The sequence below is a fragment of the Balaenoptera physalus genome (assembly GCF_965194825.1).
Source record: "Balaenoptera physalus genome assembly, chromosome: 1".
Lineage (NCBI taxonomy): Eukaryota > Metazoa > Chordata > Mammalia > Artiodactyla > Balaenopteridae > Balaenoptera > Balaenoptera physalus.
In genome coordinates, this window is record NC_138882.1 from 151636664 (window position 1) to 151661706 (window position 25043).

At 53.8% G+C, this 25043-nt stretch overlaps 1 protein-coding gene across 25 annotated transcripts in view; it reads left to right on the plus strand.

The window, feature by feature from the left end:
• LRP8 (LDL receptor related protein 8) overlaps nt 1-25043 on the plus strand; it is a 78501-nt gene that overhangs the window by 43922 nt on the left and 9536 nt on the right. For 3 of the 25 annotated variants that reach the window (XM_082428962.1, XM_082428981.1, XM_082428965.1), the window contains exons 4-17: nt 1020-1148; nt 4333-4716; nt 5940-6062; nt 6886-7008; nt 8992-9069; nt 10191-10310; nt 10382-10507; nt 13533-13707; nt 15724-15951; nt 18936-19054; nt 19309-19448; nt 20870-21011; nt 22314-22466; nt 23339-23563. In XM_082428962.1, the coding sequence (XP_082285088.1) occupies nt 1020-1148; nt 4333-4716; nt 5940-6062; nt 6886-7008; nt 8992-9069; nt 10191-10310; nt 10382-10507; nt 13533-13707; nt 15724-15951; nt 18936-19054; nt 19309-19448; nt 20870-21011; nt 22314-22466; nt 23339-23563 (2265 nt within the window). Of the gene's footprint in view, nt 1-1019; nt 1149-4332; nt 4717-5939; nt 6063-6885; nt 7009-8991; nt 9070-10190; nt 10311-10381; nt 10508-13532; nt 13708-15723; nt 15952-18935; nt 19055-19308; nt 19449-20869; nt 21012-22313; nt 22467-23338; nt 23564-23842; nt 24008-25043 lie in introns of all 25 variants that reach the window. The other 22 variants (XM_082428960.1, XM_082428982.1, XM_082428970.1 and 19 more) reach the window with 19 other exon arrangements.

Here is a 25043-nt window from a genome sequence, read left to right on the forward strand (position 1 = left end):
GTATTGTCCCCACTTTATGGGCACAGAGATAAGGATTGCTGGCCAAGGTGGATAGCCAGTGAGTGACCAAGCTGAACCCAGGCAGCAAAGCTCCAGATCCCATGGCCTCGACCTTCGTGCTGGAGGCCCCGACATAATCTTCACCCTGCTGGGTTGTTGTAAAGATTAAATGGAAGCATCTAGCACTGTGCCTGGCACATCCTGGAGACCACTGAGTTCGGCCTCGTGTACACCCTGAAAGGCAGAGGGAGCCAGCCACGGAGGTCTGAGATGTATCTGCCTCAGCTGGGTCTGTCACGTGGGCCATTCTGGGACGCTCAAGATGAGAGCCATCCCCAGGCCTGATCAGGGTTCTCATTCTTTCTTCCAAATTGAGAATCAACCCTGGAGCTTCGAGCCCCTGATTGAGTCAGCCTCTGATTGCAGCTGCAGTAATTATCGCTATGTGGTCCCGCTGGGCCCTGCCACTCGGCGGCCGCTCTCAGCAGTGGCCTCAGCACCGTCGCCAGGGGAGGGGGCTTGGAGGGAGCTGTTGGGGCCTTGGTGAGCCCTTCACATCTGCAGGTTCAGATCATGGAGTCACTGATCTGGAAGGCAAACTGAGGCCCACATGGGGCATATCTCACCCAAGGGCACACAGCTGGAAATGGCAGAGACTCATGAAGGGCAAGGCGACTCCACATTGCAGGAGCCTAAAGGGAAGGCTTGGAAGGGTGGAAGGTCGGGCTGGTGAGGCAGGCGGGGGTTGGCTGGATCAAGGAGGGCCTTGAGGGCCAGGGGCCAGGGGGCCATGAAAGGGTGTTAGGCAGGGCAGTGGTGGGGTCAGTTACAGGATTCAGGAAGTCTTAGGGGAAGACAGAGGCTTCTTCTCAGACGAAGAAACTGAGACATGGGGCAGGAAGGCCCTGGTGGATTCCCAGGGCCTCGGGCCCGGTGGCTGAAGCCAGGCAGTAGGACCGGTTGGCACCATGCCCTGTGTCCCCCTCGGCTAAGCCATGCATGTGTGTCTGTCTCCACAGCCAAGCAGGTGTGTCCCGCAGAGAAGCTGAGCTGTGGACCCACCAGCCACAAGTGTGTGCCTGCTTCGTGGCGCTGTGATGGGGAGAAGGACTGCGAGAGTGGAGTGGACGAGGCCGGCTGTGCCACCTGTGAGTCCGGGGTCAGGTCCCCAGGGTTTGCCAAGCACAGTCAGGCAGCCTCGGGGAGCAGTGGCCGCTTGTGGGGAGGGGCCAGATTCTCCAGGGGGCTTGGCAGGTGGAGAGGAAAAGGTAACGGTCAGGACACTAGGAATGGCCGGGCACTTTGGAGAGACATTCTTTTTCATCCTCACAACCACCTCACGAACAGCCATTATCATTCCCCATTTGTGGGTGAGGAAACTGAGGCTCAGACGAGCGAGGAAAAGTGCCCACGGCTGAGTGATGGAACTGAGATTCGAATTCAGGTCTGGACCACAAAATCCATGCGTTCTTAAACCACGCCTGCCTGACATCTGCTCATCCATTCCATACGTCTGTACTGATCTCTGAGCAAGGGCAGGGAGACCAGGGTGGGGACCGTAGTGAGAGATGGTGCTGGCCCGGGCCAGGGCACTGGCAGTGTCGGGGGTGGGGAGGGGGACAGATTCCTGAGGTGGGAAGGAGGACTGTTGCTAAAATCTCAGATTTGAGCCCCGGCGCCATAGGGCAGGAAGACATTCCCAGCAGCCTCGGCAGGGACAGATGGAAGTGGTCACTGGGGCAGTTCCACATCACTGAGCTTCAAACACAGGGATTATCTCCTTCCCAGGGAGCGGGCCAGCAGGGCCTGGGCCAGTGGGGAGCACAACCTGACCATGCATGTTTCATATTTGATGGGCACCTACTGTGTGCCAGGCCCGGAGCCAGGCTCCGAAAGGGCCGATAAGGTGACTGCTACACAGTCCTCCCTCTGGGAGCTCATGATTAACGGGGTAGACCGACTGGCTATCATTACTAGGCTGTGAGGCTGGGCTGAGATCTGGGCGATCCCTTGGGGGCTTTTGCCAAGCATTTGCCCACCACTGTCTCCCACCCCCTTCCTTCATCAGCTTCTGTATTTCATCCTATCCATCCTTCCTGGCCCAGGGGAATGCCATCTCCTCTGGGGGCTTCTGAGTCACAGCACTCTAGGATTCTGAGTCTGGAGTTTGGATATGTCTGAAGCCGGAAGCATCTGGTTATGGGGGCAGATCCTGGCTGGGTCCAGCAGTTTCAAAGCCCCATTGACGGCATTGGCTCATTTCTTCAGCTGTGATAATTTTGTGGGGCCTCACTGGCCAGTGAGAATCCTCTTCCCTCCCCAACCCCCTGAAAATCAGATATTTCCTCAGTCATCAGGCCATCAGCCACTACTGCAGGGGGTAGGAGTAGCTCTAACAAGGGCATGTTGTGGCAGGACTGTTTCCTGTTAATTATAGGAGATAGTGGTGTTCGAAGGTCCTGTGGGGCTGCTCTGCTTCAGCTCCCAACCACCGGGGGAAACAAAAAGAATTCTCCCTTCTCTCATCCCTCAGAGCTTCTTCCATTCATGAATGCTGGGCGTGGGGGGTCCCTGGGCACAGGCCTGAGGATATAGATCTTCAAGGTGCTGTCAGCTTCGAAACCTTGGAGCGAACTCAGGATAAAGATAGCACTTCTCAGAACTCTGATCGTAATGAGTCCTCCCTCCCTGTCTGGACAGGAAGGAGGGGAGCTAATCTAGACATCAGCTTAATCTTGAGGGGCAGACATCACAGGGTAGGGTGTGCTTTTCCCACCAATGCCCCAACATCCCAAAAGTCCAGAAAGGGAAAAAAAAATGCATCTGTCAGAAACTTGGTAGCGCTGTCAGCAACACATGACGCGAGCTGCCTAAATTGTGAAACTGAAGACATCGTTCTCTTTTATGTTCCCTAATGATGAGAAAGGACATTTTCCCCATCGGAAAATAAAAACACAGACTCTTGGCGCCCCCACGTGGAGAGATCTGGTGCTGCCACCACCGAGTTACCTGTGGCCACAGCTCCTGCATCCACACCCTGCCTGGGCCCCCAGGCCTGTTCTTGACCTCTGTGTAAGGAATGAAGGAGGGAAGGAGGCCAGGTCGCTGCTCTAGAAACAGCCTACACTGCAGGATGGGAGGAAAACCAGAAAGCTGAGATGAGTCAGAGTAGGAAGAGCCCCAAACCTGAGTTCTGGTTCCCTCATCACCATGGACTGACTGTGTGACCCTGGGCAAACTGCTCCTCTCTCTGGGCCTCAGTTTCCCCATCTGTAAACTGGTAGTTGGGCTGGTGGTCACTAAGGCTCTCCCAGCCTCTGAGCTCAGAGCAGCCCACCAGAGAGGGGAAGCCCAGGGCCCCAGGCAGGGCCAGCGACCTGTGCCCTTAACTACTGCACATTCCTAAATTACTCCTCACACCTGGGCGTTCCAGCCTCCGTCCACACCACACCCACTCACCGCAGGGAGCTCCTCTGTGCCGGGCCTTCAGAACAAAAGTGGATCAGTCTCAGAGCCCACCCCCATGCAGTTTGTGGTCATGAGGCAGACAGAGAAGGACACAAGACCCAGACACCTGAGCAGGCTGTGAAGGGCACCAGAAAGGAGAGTGGAGGTGGGTGGAAACTTGCCAAGCAGGGGAGCACAAAATGTGTTATGAAAGAGGTAGAATTTGGGCCCTTGAAGGATGCGAACTCATCATTGCGATATACAGAGACAGTGGTGGGCAAGAGATGGGCGCCCAGCAGATGGAACAGCTTGGGCAAAGGCCGGGAGGTGGGAAAGTGTACAAATGGTCCAGTGTGTGATGTGAAGCCGGAGCATGTGCGGGAGTGAGGTGATGGGGCAGAGCAGTAGCTCCATGCCAGTGGCTTTGGATGCTAGGCCAAGGGACTTAGGATAGTTCTGGGCAAACTGGGGAGGGGGAGGGACCTGAGCTGTGTTGTAAAGAAGCAGGTCCAGACCTTGTTTCCTGGAAGGGTCAGTGTCATGTTACATAACATTTCCTGAGAACATCACAAAGCCCTTCAAGACAGGGTGTGTTCTGCAGCCTTAGAGACTCTCCTAGTCCCACCATCCTGCTGGGAGCAGCACAAGAATTCCTACTCCCAGTGAGGCTGGGGAGGTTCAGGGAGGCAAGTGTGCTGCCCCAGGTCGCCCAGCATGACCCTGGCAGGACCCGGATTGGAGGCCCCCTTTGCTGTCCCTTGTTCGGCCCCCCAGCCGGGCTCATTCTGGCCCATGGGTGAGGTTCAGGGCCCCTGTAGCGGGACCAGCGGGCCGGGGCGCCGGGGATGGGGTCCGGCGGGCCGACCGGCTCTCTGTCCCGCGCAGTGTGCGCCCCGCACGAGTTCCAGTGCAGCAACCGCTCTTGCCTGGCCGCCGTGTTCGTGTGCGACGGCGACGACGACTGTGGCGACGGCAGCGACGAGCGTGGCTGCGCCGACCCGGCCTGCGGGCCCCGCGAGTTCCGCTGCGGCGGCGACGGCGGCGCCTGCATCCCCGAGCGCTGGGTCTGTGACCGCCAGTTCGACTGCGAGGACCACTCGGACGAGGCGGCCGAGCTCTGCGGCCGCGCGGGCCCCAGGGCCACGTCCGCGCCCGCCACCTGCGCCGCTGCCGCCCAGTTCGCCTGCCGCAGCGGCGAGTGCGTGCACCTGGGCTGGCGCTGCGACGGCGACCGCGACTGCAAGGACAAGTCGGACGAGGCCGACTGCCGTAAGCCACCTCCCCTCCGTATCGCCCAGAGCCGCGGATGCGCGACTGTTCGGGGAGGGGCCGCGTCTCCTCGCCCTAATTTATTTATTTATTTATTTTTGGCTGTGTTGGGTCTTCGTTTCTGTGTGAGGGCTTTCTCCAGTTTCGGCGAGCGGGGGCCACTCTTCATCGCGGTCCGCGGGCCTCTCACTATCGCGGCCTCTCTTGTTGCGGAGCATAGGCTCCAGACGCGCAGGCTCAGTAGTTGTGGCTCACGGGCTTAGTTGCTCCGTGGCATGTGGGATCTTCCCAGACCAGGGCTCAAACCCATGTCCCCTGCATTGGCAGGCAGATTCTTAACCACTGCGCCACCTCTCCTTGCTCTACTCTGATCCTAGTAATGTTTTAACGGTGGCAACAGGACTTGGAAAAAGTGAAGTGACTTGTGTGAGGTCACGTGGCTGCTAAGCTGCGGAGCTCAGGGTCTTCACAGGTACCTGTGACCTTCAGTAATGCTCCCCCCCACCCCATACCTCCCATCCCTGCCCTTCCCTGCCCCAAGCAGTCACCCAGTGGTTCCAATGCCAGACACCTTGGTACACTTAGGAAGCCCCCCACCCTGCCTACCTGCTGGGCCTGCTCATCCTTCAAGGCCTCGCCCAGATTCCTCTGATGGACCCAGCTGGGCTGCATCTCTCCCCAGAGCTGCTGCAGGTCCCTGGCGCCCTCTCTTACAGCACATCCACACCGTGATGCCCTCGTTGCTCGCCCCTCAGCCCCACTGTGCACCCTTGAGCTCCTAGAGGATGGGGAGGCTCTCAGTAATCTCTGTGTTCCCCACCCCTGCACAGCACTGCACACACACTGGGCGCTCAGGAGGGGTTTGCTGAAGGGATGAGGTCATTAAGTAATGAGCACGGAGACTCCAAAGAAGACCACGTGTCTGTTTGGAGGGGTGGCCCTGGGGAGAGACGGTGGAGTGGGAAACAGGAGACCTGAGTTGTAGTCCTGCCTTTGCCAGCCAGAGTGCTGTGTGACCCTGGGTGAGCCTTCCCCCTCTCTGAGCTTCAGTCTCCCCATTTTGTGCCTTGGCCAGGTGTCCTCCGAAGACTCCCAAGCTCAGCGACCGGTTCTGTTTTTGCCAGGGCTGGATATGGAGTGGGGGTGAGGGTGGAGGTTGGGGGAGGAGAGCTGTCCCAGCACCACAACGGCCCTGACTCTCTCCCCTTGCCCTCTCCCGGCAGCGCTGGGCACCTGCCGTGGAGACGAGTTCCAGTGTGGGGATGGGACTTGTGTCCCTGCCGTCAAGCGCTGCAACCAGGAACAGGACTGTCCAGACAGGAGTGATGAAGCTGGCTGCCTGCAGGGTGCGTGTGGTCAGCGGCAAAAGGGCAGCATCCTCTGAGGCGAATGCCTGAGCTCCTCCCCCTGGCTCCGTAGAGAGCAGCGAGGGAGACATCACCCCTTGGTCCCTAAGATGCATCTTCCCTCAGAGCACTACTTGCCCCTAAACCACCCAGATCCCCTTCCTGGGGTCCTAGTGGCACTAGAACTGGATTTTTAAGGACTTTGCAAAAGCTGAAAGAGGCCTAGGGGGAGGGGACATGAAGGCACTGCAGGAAGTCCAGCCCCCACCATTTGTCCGCATCTACGCCTCCAAACAGCCTCCCTCACTGGTTCCCAGACTGAGCAGAGGCTGAGTCCCGCTTCCCAGGGAGCCCCCTTAATTCTCAGATGGCTCTGCGGTCATCACCCTGCAGCAGCATCAGGGACCCTGACCCACTGGTCATCTGGAGAAATGGATCAGTGATTGGGCAGTGAGGTGGCCTCCTCTGTCTAGGACACTTGGAGCATAGGTCCCGCTCAGGAGATGGTCAGTGCAGCCACCAGGGTCTCTGTAGAGCTGCTGCTTTTCCCTCCAAGTTCCCTAATACTGACAGATCAGACACAGACCCCCATGCCCTGCCCATCTAGATGATGCTTGGGTATCCCGATTATCCCTGGGGTCCTGTCCTTCTGTGAGCAGAGCTCCCACTGGCCCTGTATTCAGCTGTCTGTCCTGGGTCACTTTCTGGAGACCAGCGGGGGCTGGGGCTGGAGCTCTTCTCACCTCCCATGGGCCCAGCCCACCCCAGCCCTCCCTGCCCAAGGTCTCACAGGTGCTGTCCACTCTCTTGTCCGGCCCGACAGAGTCAACATGTGAGGGTCCCCGCAGATTTCAGTGTAAGAGTGGCGAGTGCGTGGACGGCGGGAAAGTGTGTGATGCTCAGAGGGACTGCCGGGACTGGTCAGATGAGCCTCTGAAAGAGTGTGGTACAGTACCTGTCTCCGCCCCACTGCTGGACTAACCCTCCCTGCCACGCCCCCTCCTGGCCCTCGGCCCTCAGCCCTCGCCTGCCCCTCTGCACACATTCTGATCTGACCCTCTCTCTGGACTCGTGTGCTGTCCCGTGGTCTCAGACGGGGCTCTTTGCCTTTGGGGCCTCTTGTTCTGCTACTCTGCAAATCGAAGGGCCTTTCCTTTCCAGATGCTCAGAAATTATGCTTCCTCTCACAAATGCAGGCTCTCCTCACTTCTTCCAGATTCAGACCTCTGAGTGTGTGCTCACTCTGGAACTTTCTCTCTTCCTCGTTATTTTTGCCCTGCCGACCTAGCCAGGGCGCTGGCCTCCGAGGCCTTCCAGCCCCCTGCAGGAGACCCTGCAGAGGAAGAGGTGGGGAACAGCTGGCAGTGGGCAGACGAGGCACATCTGAAGGCCACTGGGCTCAGGCCAGGCCCGGATGAGCATAGGGCAGACCCAGCAGCAGAGGGTGGCACCATCCTGAGCCCTGAGGAGCTTTCTGGGAGAGCAGACTCACAGGCTGGACATGAGTTAGGAGTGGAAAGACGGCCAGAGCTGTAGGGGGTGGGTTCCAGGCTAAAAAGAACAGGAGAGTCTGGACTGTAGGTGGGCGGGCATCCTAGAGAGCACGCAGGAAACCCAGCGTGGGCTCCAGGAAGGTTCATTTCTGAGGTCAGGGGACAGAGAATCCCTTGGGGGACAGAGCCTAGGTCAGACCCTCCCTCCCCTACCCTCCTGGCAGACCCTTTTCCACCCAGTTCCTCCCCTCCTGGGCCCTCAGGGGAGCCTCATCCCCTGGAGCTCCCTGGAATAGCACGTTTCTGCCCCTATTGAAGATTAAGAAATTGATTTCGGAAGGAAGAATAGCTGGGTGAAGGTCACTTGGCCTTCACCTGAGCTTGCAGGTGACAGACTCCCCCCAGGCCCTGCCATGGGAAGTCCCAGAAGAAGGAAGTTATGGAAAAGAGGATAAGGAAGCAGGAGCAGCTGAGCCTAGCCACCGCCCCCCCCGCCCTCTACCCACAGACTACTAACCTGCTAAACTCTCTTCTCTCTTGTCTTTTGCATGACACACCAAAGAGACGTATGTACGCATGTGTTTGTGTCTCTGTGCTGGTGAGAGGCCAGTGTCTGTACCCATGGCTCCTTCTCTGAGGAAGGCAAGGGAATTGCATCACGTATCTCTGTGCGGCTCCCACGTCTGTGTGAATGTGCCTGCCTGTGCACGTAAGCTGGTGTGTGTGTGTGCATGCAGGTGTGTGCATGCAGGTGTGTGCATGCAGGTGGGTGTGAGTGCTGGGAGAAGGGCACTGCCCCTTCCTTCAACAGGGGACCTCCAATGCTCCTCAGGCCTTTCTGGGCCACCTTCCCCTCTCCCCACCCTGCAGGCCCCCCAGCAGAATCACCTCCAGGGTAGGTAGAATTGGGAAGGCCCGGAGGCTCCCCTCAGCCTCTGCCTCAGCGCTGGCCTTCCAGGGAAGGGTTGACGGAGATAGACAGCTCGGGACCCGCTACCCATTCTCTGACCCCGACTCACCTCAGCCCTGGAGGACTCAGTTCCTTGGTCTTTCATCGAAGCCTGAGTCGCGTGGAGCTCTCCCCTCTCCCCTTGCAGAGCCATCCTACACGTGCCCCTCCACCCCGTGCTCGGTAAACACAATGGTTGAGCTGCTGCTCCTGCAGAAGGAGGGGTAGGAAGTGAGTGACGCGTGACTGAGGCCGTGAGTGAGCAGGTGAACAGATGAATGGACGGGAGGGAATAGTATGGTGTCGGAGAGGTCAAGGAGGGCTTGGAGTGACAGAAAGAGTCCTGGAGGGTGGTGCCCTACAGAGACCACCGCAAAGCTACCACAGCTCAGCCCACCCCGAGGGGCTGGGGCTTCCCAGGGCTGGGCCTGGCTGAGTCACCCCCAGGCCCCCGAGTCATGGGGTTGCTATGGTCTTCTTCTTTCAGTTCTGCCAACATCCCAGAGAAACAGGAGGCGGCCCAGGGGTAAAGAGGAGCATTCCCTAAGCATGGCTCAGGCTGGAGGTGGGGCACCACAGCTGTGCATGGCCTGGGGTGGGCAGCTCAGACCAGCTGTGTGCATGGCCCTGGCTGGCCTGGCACAGCTCTGCCTGGCTTGGCTGGAGTGGTGGGGCATGGGCCTGATGGGCAGAGGGTGGCACGGCACCTTCCCTGGCTGGCAGAATTAACCCTCTGTGGTTCTATAGCCCAGAAGATGCTGTGAGAACTTGGTGAGCCTTGGTCCTGGCCTCCCTGACCTCCGCTAGGACCCTGCCAGGAGGTGGTAAGGGAGTGGAGGATGGGGGAACCAGATGACCTCCTGGCATCCCTTCATCCCTTGCAGCAGTTGGTAATACTGGGACCAGGCCTGTGACTAAGTGTGGGAATAGGGACAGGTGCTGAAATGAGAGGAGGTGAGAAAAATCCACCGTAGTTCATGGTGGGAGAGAACTGACTTAGCAACAGCTCCGTGGAGAAAGAGGCCTGGCAGTCTTAGATAACCACAAGCTCAGTAGCGGGCAGCCCTTGTTGTTCAGACTCCTCTGGGTGGCGGACTAGCTCTGGGCCCTGCCGGAGAAGGGCACAGACAGATGGAGTGCATCCAGAGAAAGGCACTTGAGTGGCGGGGGACCAGGAATCGGGGCTTTAAGGAGATTCTGAGGGAGCCATTGGACTCTGGCCAACCCCACACAGAGCCAGCTGCCTCAGGGGGGAAGCAGGCTTCCCGAAGCTGGAGGTGTTTAAGCAAGGGCATTTCGGAAGGGATTCTTGGGGTACCTGAGGGTTGGATGTGTTACCTGCGGGCACCTTCAACTCTGAGGTCACGAGGAAGGAGGAGGCATAAGAAATGTGTCTGTGAAAGGAAAGACCTTAGGCAGCCTAGCTGCCTTCAGCCTGGTGGTGGACAGAGCCCTGGCCTGGGAGGCAAAGGACCCGAGTTCTGGTTCCACTGTGTCCTGTCTATGTGACCTGGCCCTCTCTGAGCCTCCTCTTGCCCAGTCACCTGGCCAATGAGGCTGAGGCTCAGTGAGGCTCTGGGGGAAGCTCGCTGCCCTGGGTCTCTGCTTCAGCTCTAGGCCCATCCCTGTCCTGCCCCCACCCCAATCTGAGCTCCTGGACCCTCAGGAGCCCACGTCCCTCCCCAGGGCTGAACGAGTGTCTGCACAACAATGGCGGCTGTTCCCACATCTGCACCGACCTCAAGATCGGCTTTGAGTGCACGTGCCCATCGGGCTACCGGCTCCTGGACCAGAAGACCTGTGGTGGTGAGACCCTCCCCGAGCCCCTCAAGGAGGCAGCTCCTCCTGCCAGTTCTGACCTCTGCTCCTCCCCACAGACATTGACGAGTGTGAGGACCCAGACGCCTGCAGCCAGATCTGTGTCAATTACAAGGGCTACTTTAAGTGCGAGTGCCACCCTGGCTACGAGATGGACACCCTGACCAAGAACTGCAAGGCCGTCGGTATGGACACCGCAAGGTGGGGGGCAGGGGAGCAGCTCTGAGGGAGTCCAGGAAGCAGTGTGCTTCATGTACGCGAGGAGCAGGTGTGCACACCTGCGTATACATACACAGATGGCAGGTTGCACACACGGTGCTCAGAGTGTAAATATTCAGCACGCACACGATGCACTGTGCATGAACACCACGCAGACACTGCACAGCGCCACCCGGTACAGCCCACAGAGTCTGCACTCACACGACACACAGTGCCAGACGCGGGCTGGACCGTGCTGGCTACACGCGGCACGGGCAGCCTACACAAAGAGCAGGCCATGTGCAGACCTAACGTTGACCGTCAGGTCAGCCAACGGAATTCACTTGTTTTATTCAGTTCTTTACACTGAACACCTAACATTGTTGTAGGCACTAGGGGTTCAGCAGTAAGCAAAACACATGAATCCCTGTCTATCCTCATGGGACTTACACTCTAGTTGGTGAGACAGACAAGAAATCAGAAAAATAAATACAGTGCATGGCAGATGGTGATGAGGGTTCAGAAGAAATATAAAGTAGAGAAGTTATAGTTTTCAATAGAGTGGTCAGGAAAGCCCTCACTGAGAAGGTGACATTTGAATAAAGACCTGAAGGAGATGAAGGAGTGAGCCATGCATTACCTGCAGGAACCGAAGGCAGCAGCATGCCTGCTGTGTTCAGATAAGAACGAGGAAGCCAGGGCAGCCAGGGCAAGGAGCATAGGAGATGAAGTCCAAGAGGTGACTTGGCGGCAGATCACAAAGGCCTTTGAGACCATTCTAAGGGCTGACTCTTGGTTTCACTGTCAGTCAGGGGGAAGGAAGCCTTTGTGGGTTCAGAGTAGAGGGATAGGGTGTGCCTTACATTTTAACTGACTTCCTCTGACGGCTGTGTTGGGAATAGACCGTCGGGGGCAGGGGAGGGAGCGGGGGAACTGCTGCAGAGGTCCTTGCAGTCAGCCAGGAGAGAGGTGATGGTGGCTTGGATCAGGGCCTTGCGTGGGAATAATGAGAAGTGGACAGTATGACAGTATGAATATATTTTGAAGGTCAGGATTTATTTTGAAGCAACAAGATTTGCTTATGAATTAAATATAGGATGTGAAAGAAAAAAAAGGAGTCAAAGATGACCCCAAGGTTTTTGACGAACTAACTGGAAAAATAGGATTGCTATTTATGGAGTTGGGAAAGGCGGTGAGAAAAGCAGGTTTGGGAGAATATTAGATTGATTTGGACATGTTAAATTTAACAAAACTGTTTAGACATCTAAGCAAAGTATTGTGTAGGCTGTTGGATATATGAACCTGGAATTCAGACGCACGAATATAATACCCATTCTATAGGTTATAACAACACAGCAGCTACAATAATTGACATGTAGCCCGTAAACCCAAAACATATACCACCCAAACTGCACAATGTACAGCACATACATTAGCACATTACATGTAACATGCAACCTGTTCTTACCCCCACATGGGACAGGTATGACACAGAACAGGGATTACATACGTGCAGTGGAGACAACATACAAAGGCCCATGTATACACAAACCCCTACATGTGAATATCTAAAGTGCAGTTACACAAAAACTCAAATCATAAACACACAGGGTTCCTGTCACAGTCACAGCTGTCAGTAAAAATCACCTCAAGGTACCCTGTAACCCAGCTCCTGCCCTCAGGAAGGTGAAGTGTCTTTGCTCTTATTTTGAGGTGAGGAAAATCACAGTTTGTCAGTGGCAGAGCTGGGCCTTGAATCCAGCTTTCCTCCTTCTCCTTGCGCTTAGACCTCTATTTTTCCATGGTATCTGTTTGTCCCACACCTTCCCTGTCACCCCAACCCTGCTTTGAAATAATCTACACACAGGTCGCACACCCAGCCCCAGACCCCACCTGGCTCTGTGCTGGTCCTACCCTGTCCCCAGGGAGCACAGATGGACAGTGAGGAACCAGGTGGCCTGCAGAAGTGTCAGCTGGAAAACAAGAGGGGGAGAAGGTACAGGCAGCTCCAGGGGCAGGTGTTGCCATTCAGTATTGCAGGTGCCTGCGAGTGGCCCGTTCCATCTGAAAACAGGCTGGAGGAGTGGCGGCCTGTGCAAAGTGCTAGGCCCTCATAGGCCTGGGGGAGAGTGACCCTCCCCATGGAGTAGCCAGGAATGTCTAGCTCACTGAAGATCTTCCTAAAATCTAATCCTAAGTCTAAAAATGGGTTTGTGTATACACGGGAAGTTGTGTGTTGTCCCTTTGCACGTATATAATCTGTGTCATATTATACACATCCCACCCCTGCTATTGGCTCAGAATAAAGTGCAAACTCTTCCCCTGGATCACAGGATCCTTTGTGATCTGGTCCCTGCCAGCATCTGCAGATTGATCTCATGCCAATACACTCTGTATAAACTAAAGACTCACAACGACCTCCTTGAATCTCCTCCCTCCAGTCTCACCCCTAGCCCTGAGGTCCGTGCTCCATTCTGCAGCCTCAGTCATCTTTCTAAATCATTTAACACTCATGTTGCCCCTTCTTGAACACTGCAGTGGGGCCCAAGCAGAGGAGGTGGCAACTGCTGCGGAGAAATGCATTCTAGGTGGAGGGACAGCTTGAGCAAAGGCCCCGAGGCAGCAAAGCTCTGCTGTGGCGAGGTGATGACAGGTAGTCTGGTGGCCGGAATCAAGGTGTTAGCGGGGTGAGTGATGAGGCTGGACAGGGAGTTGGGGTCATGCTGCGGAAGGCCTTCCGTGCAGGCCAGAGGAAATGGGGAGTCATCAAAGATTTGGGGGGAGTTTGTGTCCGATAAAAAGAATAAAAATCCCTCTGTTACGTGTGGTGCTTTGCATCTTATGCTTTTTGTACCCATCATTTCACCTGCTTCTTTAACCTGTGAGGTAGGAGTCGTCACCACTTTTTACAGGAAATGAGGAGTCCCCCAGCAAACCAATGGCAGAGCCTTGGTCTCCAGATCCCCCGCCTCTTGCACTGACCCTTTCCCTCTCAACCTCCCTGCATGGCAGCTGGCAGAAGCCCGTCCCTAATCTTCACCAACCGTCACGAAGTGCGGAGGATAGACCTGGTGAAGCGGGACTACTCGCGTCTCATCCCCATGCTCAAGAACGTCGTGGCGCTGGACGTCGAAGTTGCCACCAATCGCATCTACTGGTGTGACCTCTCCTACCGCAAGATCTACAGGTGAGTTGAGGCCTGGGTCCTGCAACCAGGCCTGGGGGGCGGGGCTGGGGCCAACAAAGGAGGAGAGGAAGGGTGGCTTCTGCACCCCTTCTGCCTCTATATTTCCCCAGGACAGAGATGGGGCTTAGGAAGGCACGCGGGTTCACAGTGGTTGTGGAACTGCCAGGACTTCTCCACCTGCTGGGCCTTCCAGGGCTGAGGGCTTGGATGGGCGAGCAGCTTTGAGCCCCACACGTGGGGGCTTTGACTGACCTCTGGTGGCCTGATGGGGCAGTACGAGACACAGGAAATGTTCAGCCAGGGCGGAAAGGAAGCAGCCTCTGGGCTTTGGTAGGGATTTTCAGAGCAGCTCACATATATGTGTGTTGGATGCTGGGGACTCAAAGATGACTCAGACCTGGTCCTGCCTGGAGGATCCCACTCAGAGCATAGCGACACCCATTGTGATGATCATGAGGGAAAAGTATAGAGGAGGCCTCTGACCCCATCTGGCGGTCAAGGAAGTCTTCCTGGGTGGCACTACCTGCGGTCCAGCCCTTCACACCACAGTCAGTGGACTCTGGCGCTTGGGAAGGCTCCTTGCACACACAAGGAGGTTCTCTCCTAGGAGCCGCTGCATGCCCAGGCCCCCTTTCTTTGTCCTGAGATCCACTTGGCAGGACTGCCGATGACCAGGCACTGGGCGGGCTGTTGAGCGAATGGTGGATGGATGGATGCTGCTCGCTGACAGCTCGATGCCTATCACACCCCAGCACACACAGACACGCTCACTCACAATCGCACACCCAGAACCAGCTTGAGCGGTGCCTGTCCAATGGTTGTGACGGAAAGAGGCAGGATTTGATGATGCCCTGGGTATGGAGCTGTGGGAGGAGGAGTCAAAATGAATTCCCAGGTTCATTTTGGGAGTTTCAGTTTCCGGCTTGGGAGGTTTCGTGGACGGTGGTACCGTTCTCTGAGATGGGAGCAGGGGAGGAGTTTCGGGTGGGGGGTAGGCAGTCTGTCTGTGTGGCTGAGAGGAGGGGAATGGGGATGAACAGTTTGGGATGTGTTGAGTTCAAGGTGTCCATGGGACGTCCGACAGGGGCCAGTTGGCTTTATAGTCTGGAACTTAGACAGTTGTCTGGATCAGAGGGTCAGAGCTGTGGATGGCCTTGGGCACTGTGGAACTAATCACCCGAAGAGAGGGTATGTGGAGAGGAAAACCTTGGGAAATATAGCATTTGGGAGAGAGAAAGCCCTGCTAATTTTGCCTCCTGAGTGTCTGCTGTATTGTGGCCCCTTCTGTCCATTCTTACTGCCTCAGCCCTTCTGCACACCCTCTTCGTCTCTCACCGGGATGCGGTCACAGCCTCCTAACTGGTCTCCCTGCCTTCATTCCCTCCTCCTCCAATCCCTCGCATATTCCGCAGGTGCCACAGTGATCTAAGATGCCTATCTGGCCATGTCCTCCGACCTGTTCAGTTACCCCTCCACAGTGAAATCCTGAGCCTTTAGCGTGGCATGCAGACCCCGTCAGGATGTGGCCCCTGCCTACACTTACTTCCTGTCTTACACCCCACCTACCCCACTCCACCCCCACTGGATCTTTCACTGTTCCAGAACACACGCCTCGGCATCTGCACATGCTGTTCCCTCTGCCTTCTGTTCTTTGTGTTCCTGACAAACTGGTCCTTCAGGGCTCAACTACAAGGCCTTCTGCAGCCCTCCAGGGTGATGTAGTCTCCATTTCTCTGCTGCTATAGCCTCTGATACTTTCCGTAATCACAGTGTATTGGTGTAATTATCTGGCTGTAAATTTCTGTGCCTACTAAACTGAGCTCCTCCAGGCCAGAGACTGTGGCTGACTTGAGCCTGTATCCTTACCCTGGTGGCCCAGGGAATGTGTTGAATGGAAATTAGCCAAGTTCCTCTCCAGTGCACTGCTGTGGCCCAGAGGGAAGAGAGAGGGGAAGGACAGCTCCAGATGGGCCTGGGGGTGGCACACCTGCCCATGCCAGCCCTGGTTGCTCCTAGCGCCTACATGGACAAAGCCAGCGACCCGACAGAGCAGGAGGTCCTCATTGATGAGCAGCTGCACTCTCCAGAGGGCCTGGCAGTGGACTGGGTCCACAAGCACATCTACTGGACCGACTCGGGCAACAAGACCATCTCAGTGGCCACAGTTGATGGCGGACGCCGCTGCACTCTCTTCAGCCGTGACCTCAGTGAACCCCGGGCCATTGCCGTTGACCCCCTGCGAGGGTGAGTGTTTCCACCCCAGATTGCCCTAGGCGCTCAGCCCTCATGTGTCTGTCACAAGAGCTACCTTGAGGGCTTTGGAAGGCCCTGGGCCACCCAGACACAAGCCATAGGGAAGAAAGTCCATGCGGGCCCCTCAGCTTGTGAACCCCTGACCAAGGGTCCCTTGCACATTGGTCGCCAGGGCGCTCCCAGGACTCTGCCACTCTCTCACCAGATCACAGAACCAGAGCATCTCAGAGCCGAGTAGGGCTCTAGAAATTGCCTGATAGATGCTCCTGGGGCAGGAAGTCTTCCCTCAGGCTGCTGCGCGCTGCAGGTGGGCATCTGGCAACTGCTCACACTTCCAGAGACAGGAGCTTGTTACTTCTCATACAGCCTGTTTCATTTTGGGGCAGCTCTGCCCATTAGAAAGTATTCTTTTGTTTGTTTCTTTCTCATATTCCCATATCTGCCTCTCTTCGACTTCCTCCATTGGCCTCCGGAGTTACCTGTAGCATGTCTACTCCCTGCCCTGCAGGACAGCCGGCAAGATTTGAGGACTGAGATTACTGGGTCAGCTCTGCTCCAGCCTGCCCACCTCCATCCCCATCCCTGTGGCCCACAGTCTCTGGGCCCCTCACCACCCAGGCTGCCCTGCTCTGGCCATGCCTCCATATCAGGGGTAGGGATTCTGAACAGAGCAGGACTCCCTCCCGCCCTCCCTCCCTCAGTGGGGATGTCCTGAGATGGCATGGTTTTTAAGCGGCTGCATCATATTATGTTTACCAGGATCACCGGCTTCTTCCTACTGCTGTTTCCTTAATTGTTAAGCAGGGATAAGAAAACCCTCTTCTTCCAGTGAGGGCAGCTGGGGGTGAGGCTGGCCACCTGAGAAGGTGTGCGTGGCCTTGGGAAGTGACCGACAGCTGCCGCTTAATAGGCACGCACAGGTGCATCCAGGCACTCTGCAGACCTGAGTCATCTCATTTAACCCCCACCTCAACCCTGTTCTCTGTCTGCTATCACACAGACCTGGGGCTACACCTGCCGTGTCCCCCAAACCATATAGGTACACCCAGCCCATTCCTGGTCCATTGTGGCTCAGTCAGGGTCCCGCCAGGAAACCCACCGCACACTCATTTTAAGATAATTTAAGGCCGGTTAATAAAGGGACTATTTACAAAGGAGCGGGTAAGGTCTAATGCACTATCCTGGACTAGTAACAGATAACAGGCCTGAGGGGCAGGAGCAGGGAGGGTTACCCGAGTTGGGAAGGAAAGAGCGGGGTAGAGAGGGTCACCTTTAGGGCATTAGCCAGCTGGAGGCACCTTTGTAGGGGGGAGTTAGGGGAATAGACATCCTGACCTCAGTCTCTCCCCTTCCCCCTCCGATATTTTGCTGAATACAACTGGAAGCCAGACGGCTAGGGAGCCAAGCCCATTGATGTGGTTCCCACATGCGCCAGCCTTTTGGTATACGGAGCAGAATGGCGATGGGATTCAAAGTGGCAAATGGAAGGGATGGAAAACAACCAGCCCCCTAGCCTGGAGCCAGCCTTGGCTTGACACCAGGTTTCAGCAGAGGCATTTTGGGGAGGATTAAGCACGCGGGCTTTAGAGTCCAACTTAATTTGAACTTAAATTTGAAGCCTGGCTTTACTACTTATTCACAACGTGATCTTAGGGAAGTCAGCCTCTCTGAGCCACAGTTTACTCATCTGTAAAATGGGACTAATAATTATACCCTCCTGGGGTAATTGTGAGGCTACTTCGTTCAACAAATAGCAAATAAGGCCTATATGCCACACACGAGCTACCTGCCAGGTACAAAGTGAGGAGTAAGGCAGATGAGGAGCCTGCCCTCAGTGGAGCGTATAGACTAGTGGGGAAAACAGACAGTAAACAAATACGCCACACACCCGCATGCATACGTAAATAACCGATGGTGTGAGCGCACTGGAAGGAAAAAAACAGGGTGTTTTAAGAGTCAATAACAGGGAGGACCTATTTACATTGAGGGTCGGAGGAAGGTTCTCCACTGAAAAGATGTTCTAAATGGCAAACAAGTGGGGGCAAAGGCTCTGAGAAGGCCTTGGTGCCCTGAAGGATCTAAGAGAAGCCCTGGGGGCGGGTGTGGAGTTTGTAAGGGAACTGGGCAGTGGTGGCAGGAGAGACAGCCGGAGAGGTAGGCAGGGACCTAGTCATGCAGAGCCCTGTCGGATGTGGTAAGGATTTGGGATCTGATTTTAAGGTCAACAGGAGAAACCATCATAAAGTTTAAAAACTGGAGAGTAATAGATCTTAAAAGTTATCACAAGAAAAACAAATTGTAGCTATGGGTGGTGCTGGAGGTTAACTAGCTTCTTGTGGTGCTCATTTTGCAACATCAAATCATTATGTTGTACACCTGAAACTAGTGTTATATGTCAATTATATCTCAATTTTAAAAAACAGGATAATGACAACTTATTTCCATTTTTAGAAGCTCATTTTGCCTGCTCTGTAGGGATTGGATTAGAGGGGCAGTGATTACTGCATTTGTAAGTACATGAGATGAGGCCACTCACCTAGTAAATACTCAATAAATGTTCAAGAAAAAAGAGAGAGAAGCCCTGGACAGAGTTCTAGCTGTGTGGCCCTGGCTAGGTCATCAGCTTTTTCCTCTGTCAACCAGGAAAGTAAGTGGGTTGACAGGGCCCTTCCCTTCCTGCTCTGGCACGCTAGGGCTGTAGCTGGAGCTGCTGAAGTGGGAGAGATGGGCTGACAGGCTGTTCAGCCGAGGTCAGGTGGACTCGGGGACTACAGGCTTCTCCAGGCACTCAGATAAGGCGAAGACCAAGACGCCTGCCAGCGCTAAGGTTTGATGGTTCCCATGAACTTCAGAGGTCTTACCAGTCCCCACTAAGCATAATCTTCAATATTCAGAGGGCCATCGAGCCCTTGTGACCCACACCACCCCAATCACGTCCCCTGACAAGAAGCCCATTGGGTTCTTCTCTCTTCCAGGTTCGTGTATTGGTCTGACTGGGGGTACGAGGCTAAGATCGAGAAGTCTGGGCTCAACGGTATGCACCGGCAGACACTGGTGTCAGACGGTATTGAGTGGCCCAACGGAATCACCCTGGGTGAGCCCTGCCTTCCCTGATTGGGGGGGCCTGTTCTAGCGCCTGGTGCTGGCCACTGCCTGGAGCTCCATGGGTCTTGTTTCTGTGTCCCCTTATAGTACCAGTGCCTGTGTTTCCTGATGGTTGCCCTGGGCTGGCCTCCTTCTGAGGCCTGGCCTGGAGATGCGGGCAGGGAAGGGGCACAGAGGAGCAGAAATACGGGCTGTGGTCCCAGGCTCACAACCCGATCCCCTTGTCCCTTTTTCCTCCTCAAGATTTGCTGAACCAGCGCTTGTACTGGGTAGACTCCAAGCTGCACCAGCTGTCCAGCATTGACTTCAGCGGAGGCAACAGGAAGATGCTGATTTCCTCCCCTGACTTCCTGAGCCACCCTTTCGGGATAGCTGTGTTTGAGGTGAGCTCCGTGAGGGGAGGCATGGCCCCATCAGGAAGCTGAAGCCTAGGAAAGGCTGTTCAAATAGGACAACTCCCTGAGACTCGTCCAAGTGGAAACAAAGGGACAGGGAAGCCGACTGGCTTGTTTGTACACAATATGTGAGCTGTCTGCAAACAGAGGCTATGCAGCCCGTTGTCCACCTGGCAGCCTTTCCTGTGCTTCCTCCCCAAGGCCCCTCCCTCAGAGCACTTCTCACAGGTAAGTTGCTAGACTAGGTACCCTCAGCACCCAGCACTGTACCCACGTATACAGAAGGTACCCCAATAAAGAAAGGGAAAAGGAATACACATTTCCTTAGTATCATTTACTACTGGAAATGGCCTGAGAGATGCTATTCAATTCAGCACACTCTCACTGACCTTTGCTGGACCCTGGGGTCATAGAAGTGAATCAGACATCATCCCAGTCCTCAAGAAGCTCACAGGAGGGTGAAGAGTCAAGACCCTCCTGTGTTCTGACCCTAACAACCTTTCTCCTTGGGGAATGAGGAAGCCAGAAGCGACCAAGTTCTCGCACACCCATACCTCTTCCCCAAAACTAACTCTGCCACCAAGGGGAGGGAAAGCAAGGGGACAGTGGCCTGTGGTGGGCATTGGCAATATTTGCTTGGAGCGACATCACCCAGCACAGCTCTGAAATTGTGGGCAAAGCTCCAGCTCCCAAGTCCAGCCTCTGCTTCAAAAGACAGGTGTGTTCAGACACATGTGTTTGTGGTTGTGCGTATATGTGGCATGTATGTGTATGTGCCTGTGTATACATAAATGCGTCTGTTTAAAAATGTGCATTCCTGTATGTGCTAGTGCTTGTGAGTGTAAATATGCATACCAGTACTTAGACAAGTTCATTTTAGGTACAAGTGTGCCTTTGGGTGTGTAGATGTGCATGTGGGTATGTGTCTAGATCTGTACATGAGGCTGCACGGTTGTACCTATAAATGCGGATTTGCCTACAGATGCACATTTAGGCTTGTATGGACTAACCATTGGATGTGTATGCGTGTATACCCAGAGGCTGTAGGAGGCCCCATAGGGATAGTTCTCACTAGATCATACATCCTCTCCAATCTTGGTCCCAGGCCCTAGTAATGGTAACAGCTACAGAGACCCAACCTTGGTTTCTGCTGAACTCCAGGAAGCAGGCCTAGCTCAGTGTTAATGAGCAGCCTTCAGGCCAAAGCACTGAATAACCCTCTGAGACAGAAGGGAACCAGAGCATATGCCACAGATCAGAGCTGAGAGTCCCACTATGAATCTGTGGACAAGAGAGTTCAGGGGAGATGCCAGAGCAGTTCTTGTGACTATGGTTTGAGGCTGAGCCCTCAGGCTGAGGTCATGGGTTTAAGCTCTAGGCTTCCCATCCTCTGTATTTGTACCCCACAGGACAAGGTGTTCTGGACAGACCTGGAGAATGAGGCCATTTTCAGTGCAAATCGGCTCAATGGCCTGGAAATCTCCATCCTAGCTGAGAACCTCAATAACCCACATGACATTGTCATCTTCCATGAGCTGAAGCAGCCAAGAGGTGAGCCTTCCCCGGTCCCAAGTCCACTGCCCACATCCTCTCCTTCTAGTAGGCAGGCTGTATTCACATTCATGTCACGTCTCAGCATCCCCAGAAGTAGTGGCAACAGTCCCTCTCATTGGTGGACTGCCTTGCTGTCACATATTTTATTTCATTTTGCCTCAAGCTCTTGGTGAACTAAGGCTGGGTAGAAATAAATAAATATACAAATGTCCCATTTTTGCCAGTCTTACAAAGTATGGATATTACTATTCTCATTCAACAGCTGAGGAAACTGTAGCTCATAGAGGTAAAATAACATTAGCAGGTGGTAGAGCTAAAGCCTAAACTTAGGCCTGTCTGATTCCAGAGCTCCTTCTGCCATAAAGGAACACATTGCTTCTCATTTGCTATTTGTTCGTACTTTGCAGTGGTATAAAGTAACGTATCCTAGGGCCATCAGTAAGTCAGCTTGCTGGTTGGCAACAGACGCCAGGAATCCTACAATTAGGTTGTCCCTTCCTCTGTCACTAGGATGTACTCATTCTAACTGTAATGGGAAGGGTGAAGGTGGGAAAGCAAAAAGGGGTAAGGAGATAAGGTTGGTGCCTGATTCTAGATTAGAAATTTAAATAAGAAAGAGATATGGCATGTGGCATAGGGAGGAAAAAACATGGACTTTGGAGTCCAACAGACCTCAGTTTTAATTGTCTCCAAAATTACTAGAGGTATAGCTTTGACAAGTTTGTTCTCTTTGAGCCACAGTCTTTTATCTGTTAACCTGGGCATAACACACCCCCCTCCGAGTTGTCATCAGCATTAAATGAAAGTGTGGGAATGGACTTGAGGACACGGGGAGGGGGAAGGGTAAGCTGGGACGAAGGGAGAGAGTGGCATGGACATATAGACACTACCAAATGTAAAATAGATAGCTAGTGGGAAGCAGCTTCATAGTACAGGGAGATCAGCTCGGTGCTTTGTGACCACCTAGAGGGATGGGATAGGGTGGGAGGGAGGGAGGCGCAAGAGGGAAGAGATATGGGGACATATGTATATGTATAGCTGATTCACTTTGTTATAAAGCAGAAACTAACACACCATTGTAAAGCAATTATACTATAATAAAGATGTTAAAAAAAAAAAAGGAAGAAAGAGTAGGGATAAAACAGCAGGTACAGTGACGGAAGGTGCCCAGTAAAAGTAGTAGAGAAAGCGTTTTGATTTAGACGAGTGGGAAGGGCCTCGTACGTGGGGGAGGGAGAGCCTGGCACGTCCCGTCTGTGCCCCAGTACTCTCTCTCCCCATCTCTCTCTGTGCCATTAGCTGCAGATGCCTGCGAGCTGAGTGCCCAGCCCAATGGAGGCTGTGAGTACCTGTGCCTTCCTGCTCCTCAGATCTCCAGCCACTCCCCCAAGTACACCTGTGCCTGTCCTGACACAATGCGACTGGGCCCTGACATGAAGAGGTGCTACCGAGGTGAGCAGAGCTACTGGGAGGGATGGCCCCCGGCAATGCCAGACCCCACCTGCTGAAGTTTTCCTTGACTTCTGGAAAACCATGAGCGCCTGGTCTTCCTCCATCTTCTCTGGTTACTTGTTGCCTTTGCAGGCTCCTCTTCTGTACCTACCTTGAATGCTGGTGTCCCGTAGGGTCCCTCCAAGGCTTTCTCTTCTCACTCCCAAGAAAAATGCACATATACGTACGACATTTTAAATTCAGTTTCAGGGGGATCAGGAATCCCTTGAAGACCTCAAATTAAGAAACCTTGATCCCCATGGCTTTGATTACTATTTATACGCAGGTGACTATGATCTTGCCCGTTTCTCACCCAGAACTTAACACACTATCTAGCAGCCCTTTTGTGATATGACTGAGACTAACAATTAATACTTCAACCATATAAATTTATATCCATCCTCCAGTCTTGATGAAGGCACGAGGCCTTTTGTTTGAGCATAAGTCTTCTGCAGCATTCGTTATTTCCAGCTTCAATTGTTTAAAGTGGAGTGAGAATTTGAACCTAATAGTGTACCAGTATACATACAAACTCCTTCTAGATTTATATAATTTCCACTCCTCCCAGTCTTTTATCGTGGTCTTGCCCACACCTAATTCTACAGCACTGTCTTAATGACTCATCTTTATCAAATCGAAATGCAGTATAAACACAGACAAGATGCTTGGCATTCAGGTAAAGTAAAAATCATAGCCCATTCAGTAGGATTAGGGAAGGAGTTTGAGCTGAGCCATGAGGATGAGTTCATAAGTATACTTCATCGAGGCAATAATTTAGGCACTAAAACAGCAAAATTCTTTGTACAGTGACCTTCATGATATTTCCCCCGCAGCACCTCAGTCTACCTCAACTACGACGTTAGCCTCCACCACAAGGAGGACAGTAGCCGACACCACCAGAGCCCCTGGGACCACCGTCCACAGCCCCACCTACCAGAACCACAGCACAGAGACACCGAGCCTGGCAGCAGCGGTCCCAAGCTCAGTTAGTGTTCCCAGGGCTCCCAGCATCAGCCCGTCTACCCCACGCCCTGCAACCAGCAACCACTCCCAGCACTGTAAGGAAATGAGTTCTGCCTTCTTTCATGACACGGGCGGGTCCTATAGGGAAGCCAGGAAGGGGGGATCTGTGGGAAGAAGTGGTCATACCAGAGCTAAATATTGGCTGTCTACAAGGAGGAAGCAGCGGGAGGAAGAGTGCCAACCCGCAATTTAGGAGTCACAGGTGCTCCTACCTTACAGAGGGTCTTGAGGGAAGCTACTTACTATCTCTGAGCCTCAGTTTCCTCACCTACAAAGTAGGATAATAATAACCCTTCCCCTACCTGCTTCGCAAGGTTGCCATGAGAGACAGAGGCATCCGTGTAAACAGAAGTGCTCACGCACACAGCCTCTGCTGACTCTGATAGTGTGTCTGGGTCACACGTTACTGACGTGGATGAGGGAGCATCCCTCAGATTTGGAAGCTTCAAGTGCCCTGATCTCAGTTCTCAGCACTCTCGGTAGGTTCCCCATATAGTAATATCCATAACTATGGTCTGTTAATGCCTCTCTGCAAACCCTGGGATGAAAATAATTAAGTTCACCACTTATTAAATCATCGGGAGCAGTAATTGTCACTGCTAGAAATGTTCTATCTCATTAACCAGCACATACCTTTTAAATTGAGTTACCTGCTAGGGGGAGTTCATTTAAGAGAATAAACTATCTTTTAAATTTTTTCCCATATGTGCATGGCCCAGAAAATAAGCAGCATGGTAGCACCTTAATAATCAGGCCCATCTTGCCAGCAGGAGCTGGATTTTCAGAGCTGAGCGCTTACCCTGAAGTTCGGAGAGGCAGGTGGGTTGCGTGTGAAGTCCAGTTCCTTTCACTTGGGCCGAGCCTCCGACCAGGGGGTCTCCCCACTGGCTTCATCACACTCTAGGCTTTAATATCACTGTCCTGTGTTTGCTTGGGACCCAGAGGGAGAGGAGAACGGCATTTCCACAGTAAACTTTGTAAGCAGTGCAGCTCTTTTCTCCCCTTAATAATTAGGTTCCCTTGGAGTAACTTGGAGAAACAGACACACTGAGAGGATAGCATTTGGGCCGTCGCCAGGAGACAATCATCTCCTCTCTTGGAGCAAATGATAGCTCCTCTTCACACCTCAGAGGGCTGTCATGAGGATCCAAGGGAAAACTGCTTTTTAAACTAAAAAGTTCTGTACAGATGTTACAATGAAGATGAGTGTAAGAGAGTGAAAAAGATGGTGCAACCTACTTTTAAAAATATATAGTACAATTTCCAAGCACTTTTCAGTTTAGAAAGTGCTTTTATCTACCCTATTCAGGCCTCACAACAACCCCTACCCCACTCCCTGGCCTCTCTGAACTAGGCAAGGCTGTGCCAGGCACTGTGCTAAGTAAGCATTTTACATGAATTATCTCATTTAATCTTCACAATATCCCTAGGAAGTAGGTGTATAATTATCCCCATTTTAAAGATAAAGAAATACAATATATAACAACTTGCCCAAGGTTACAGAAGTAGTAAGTA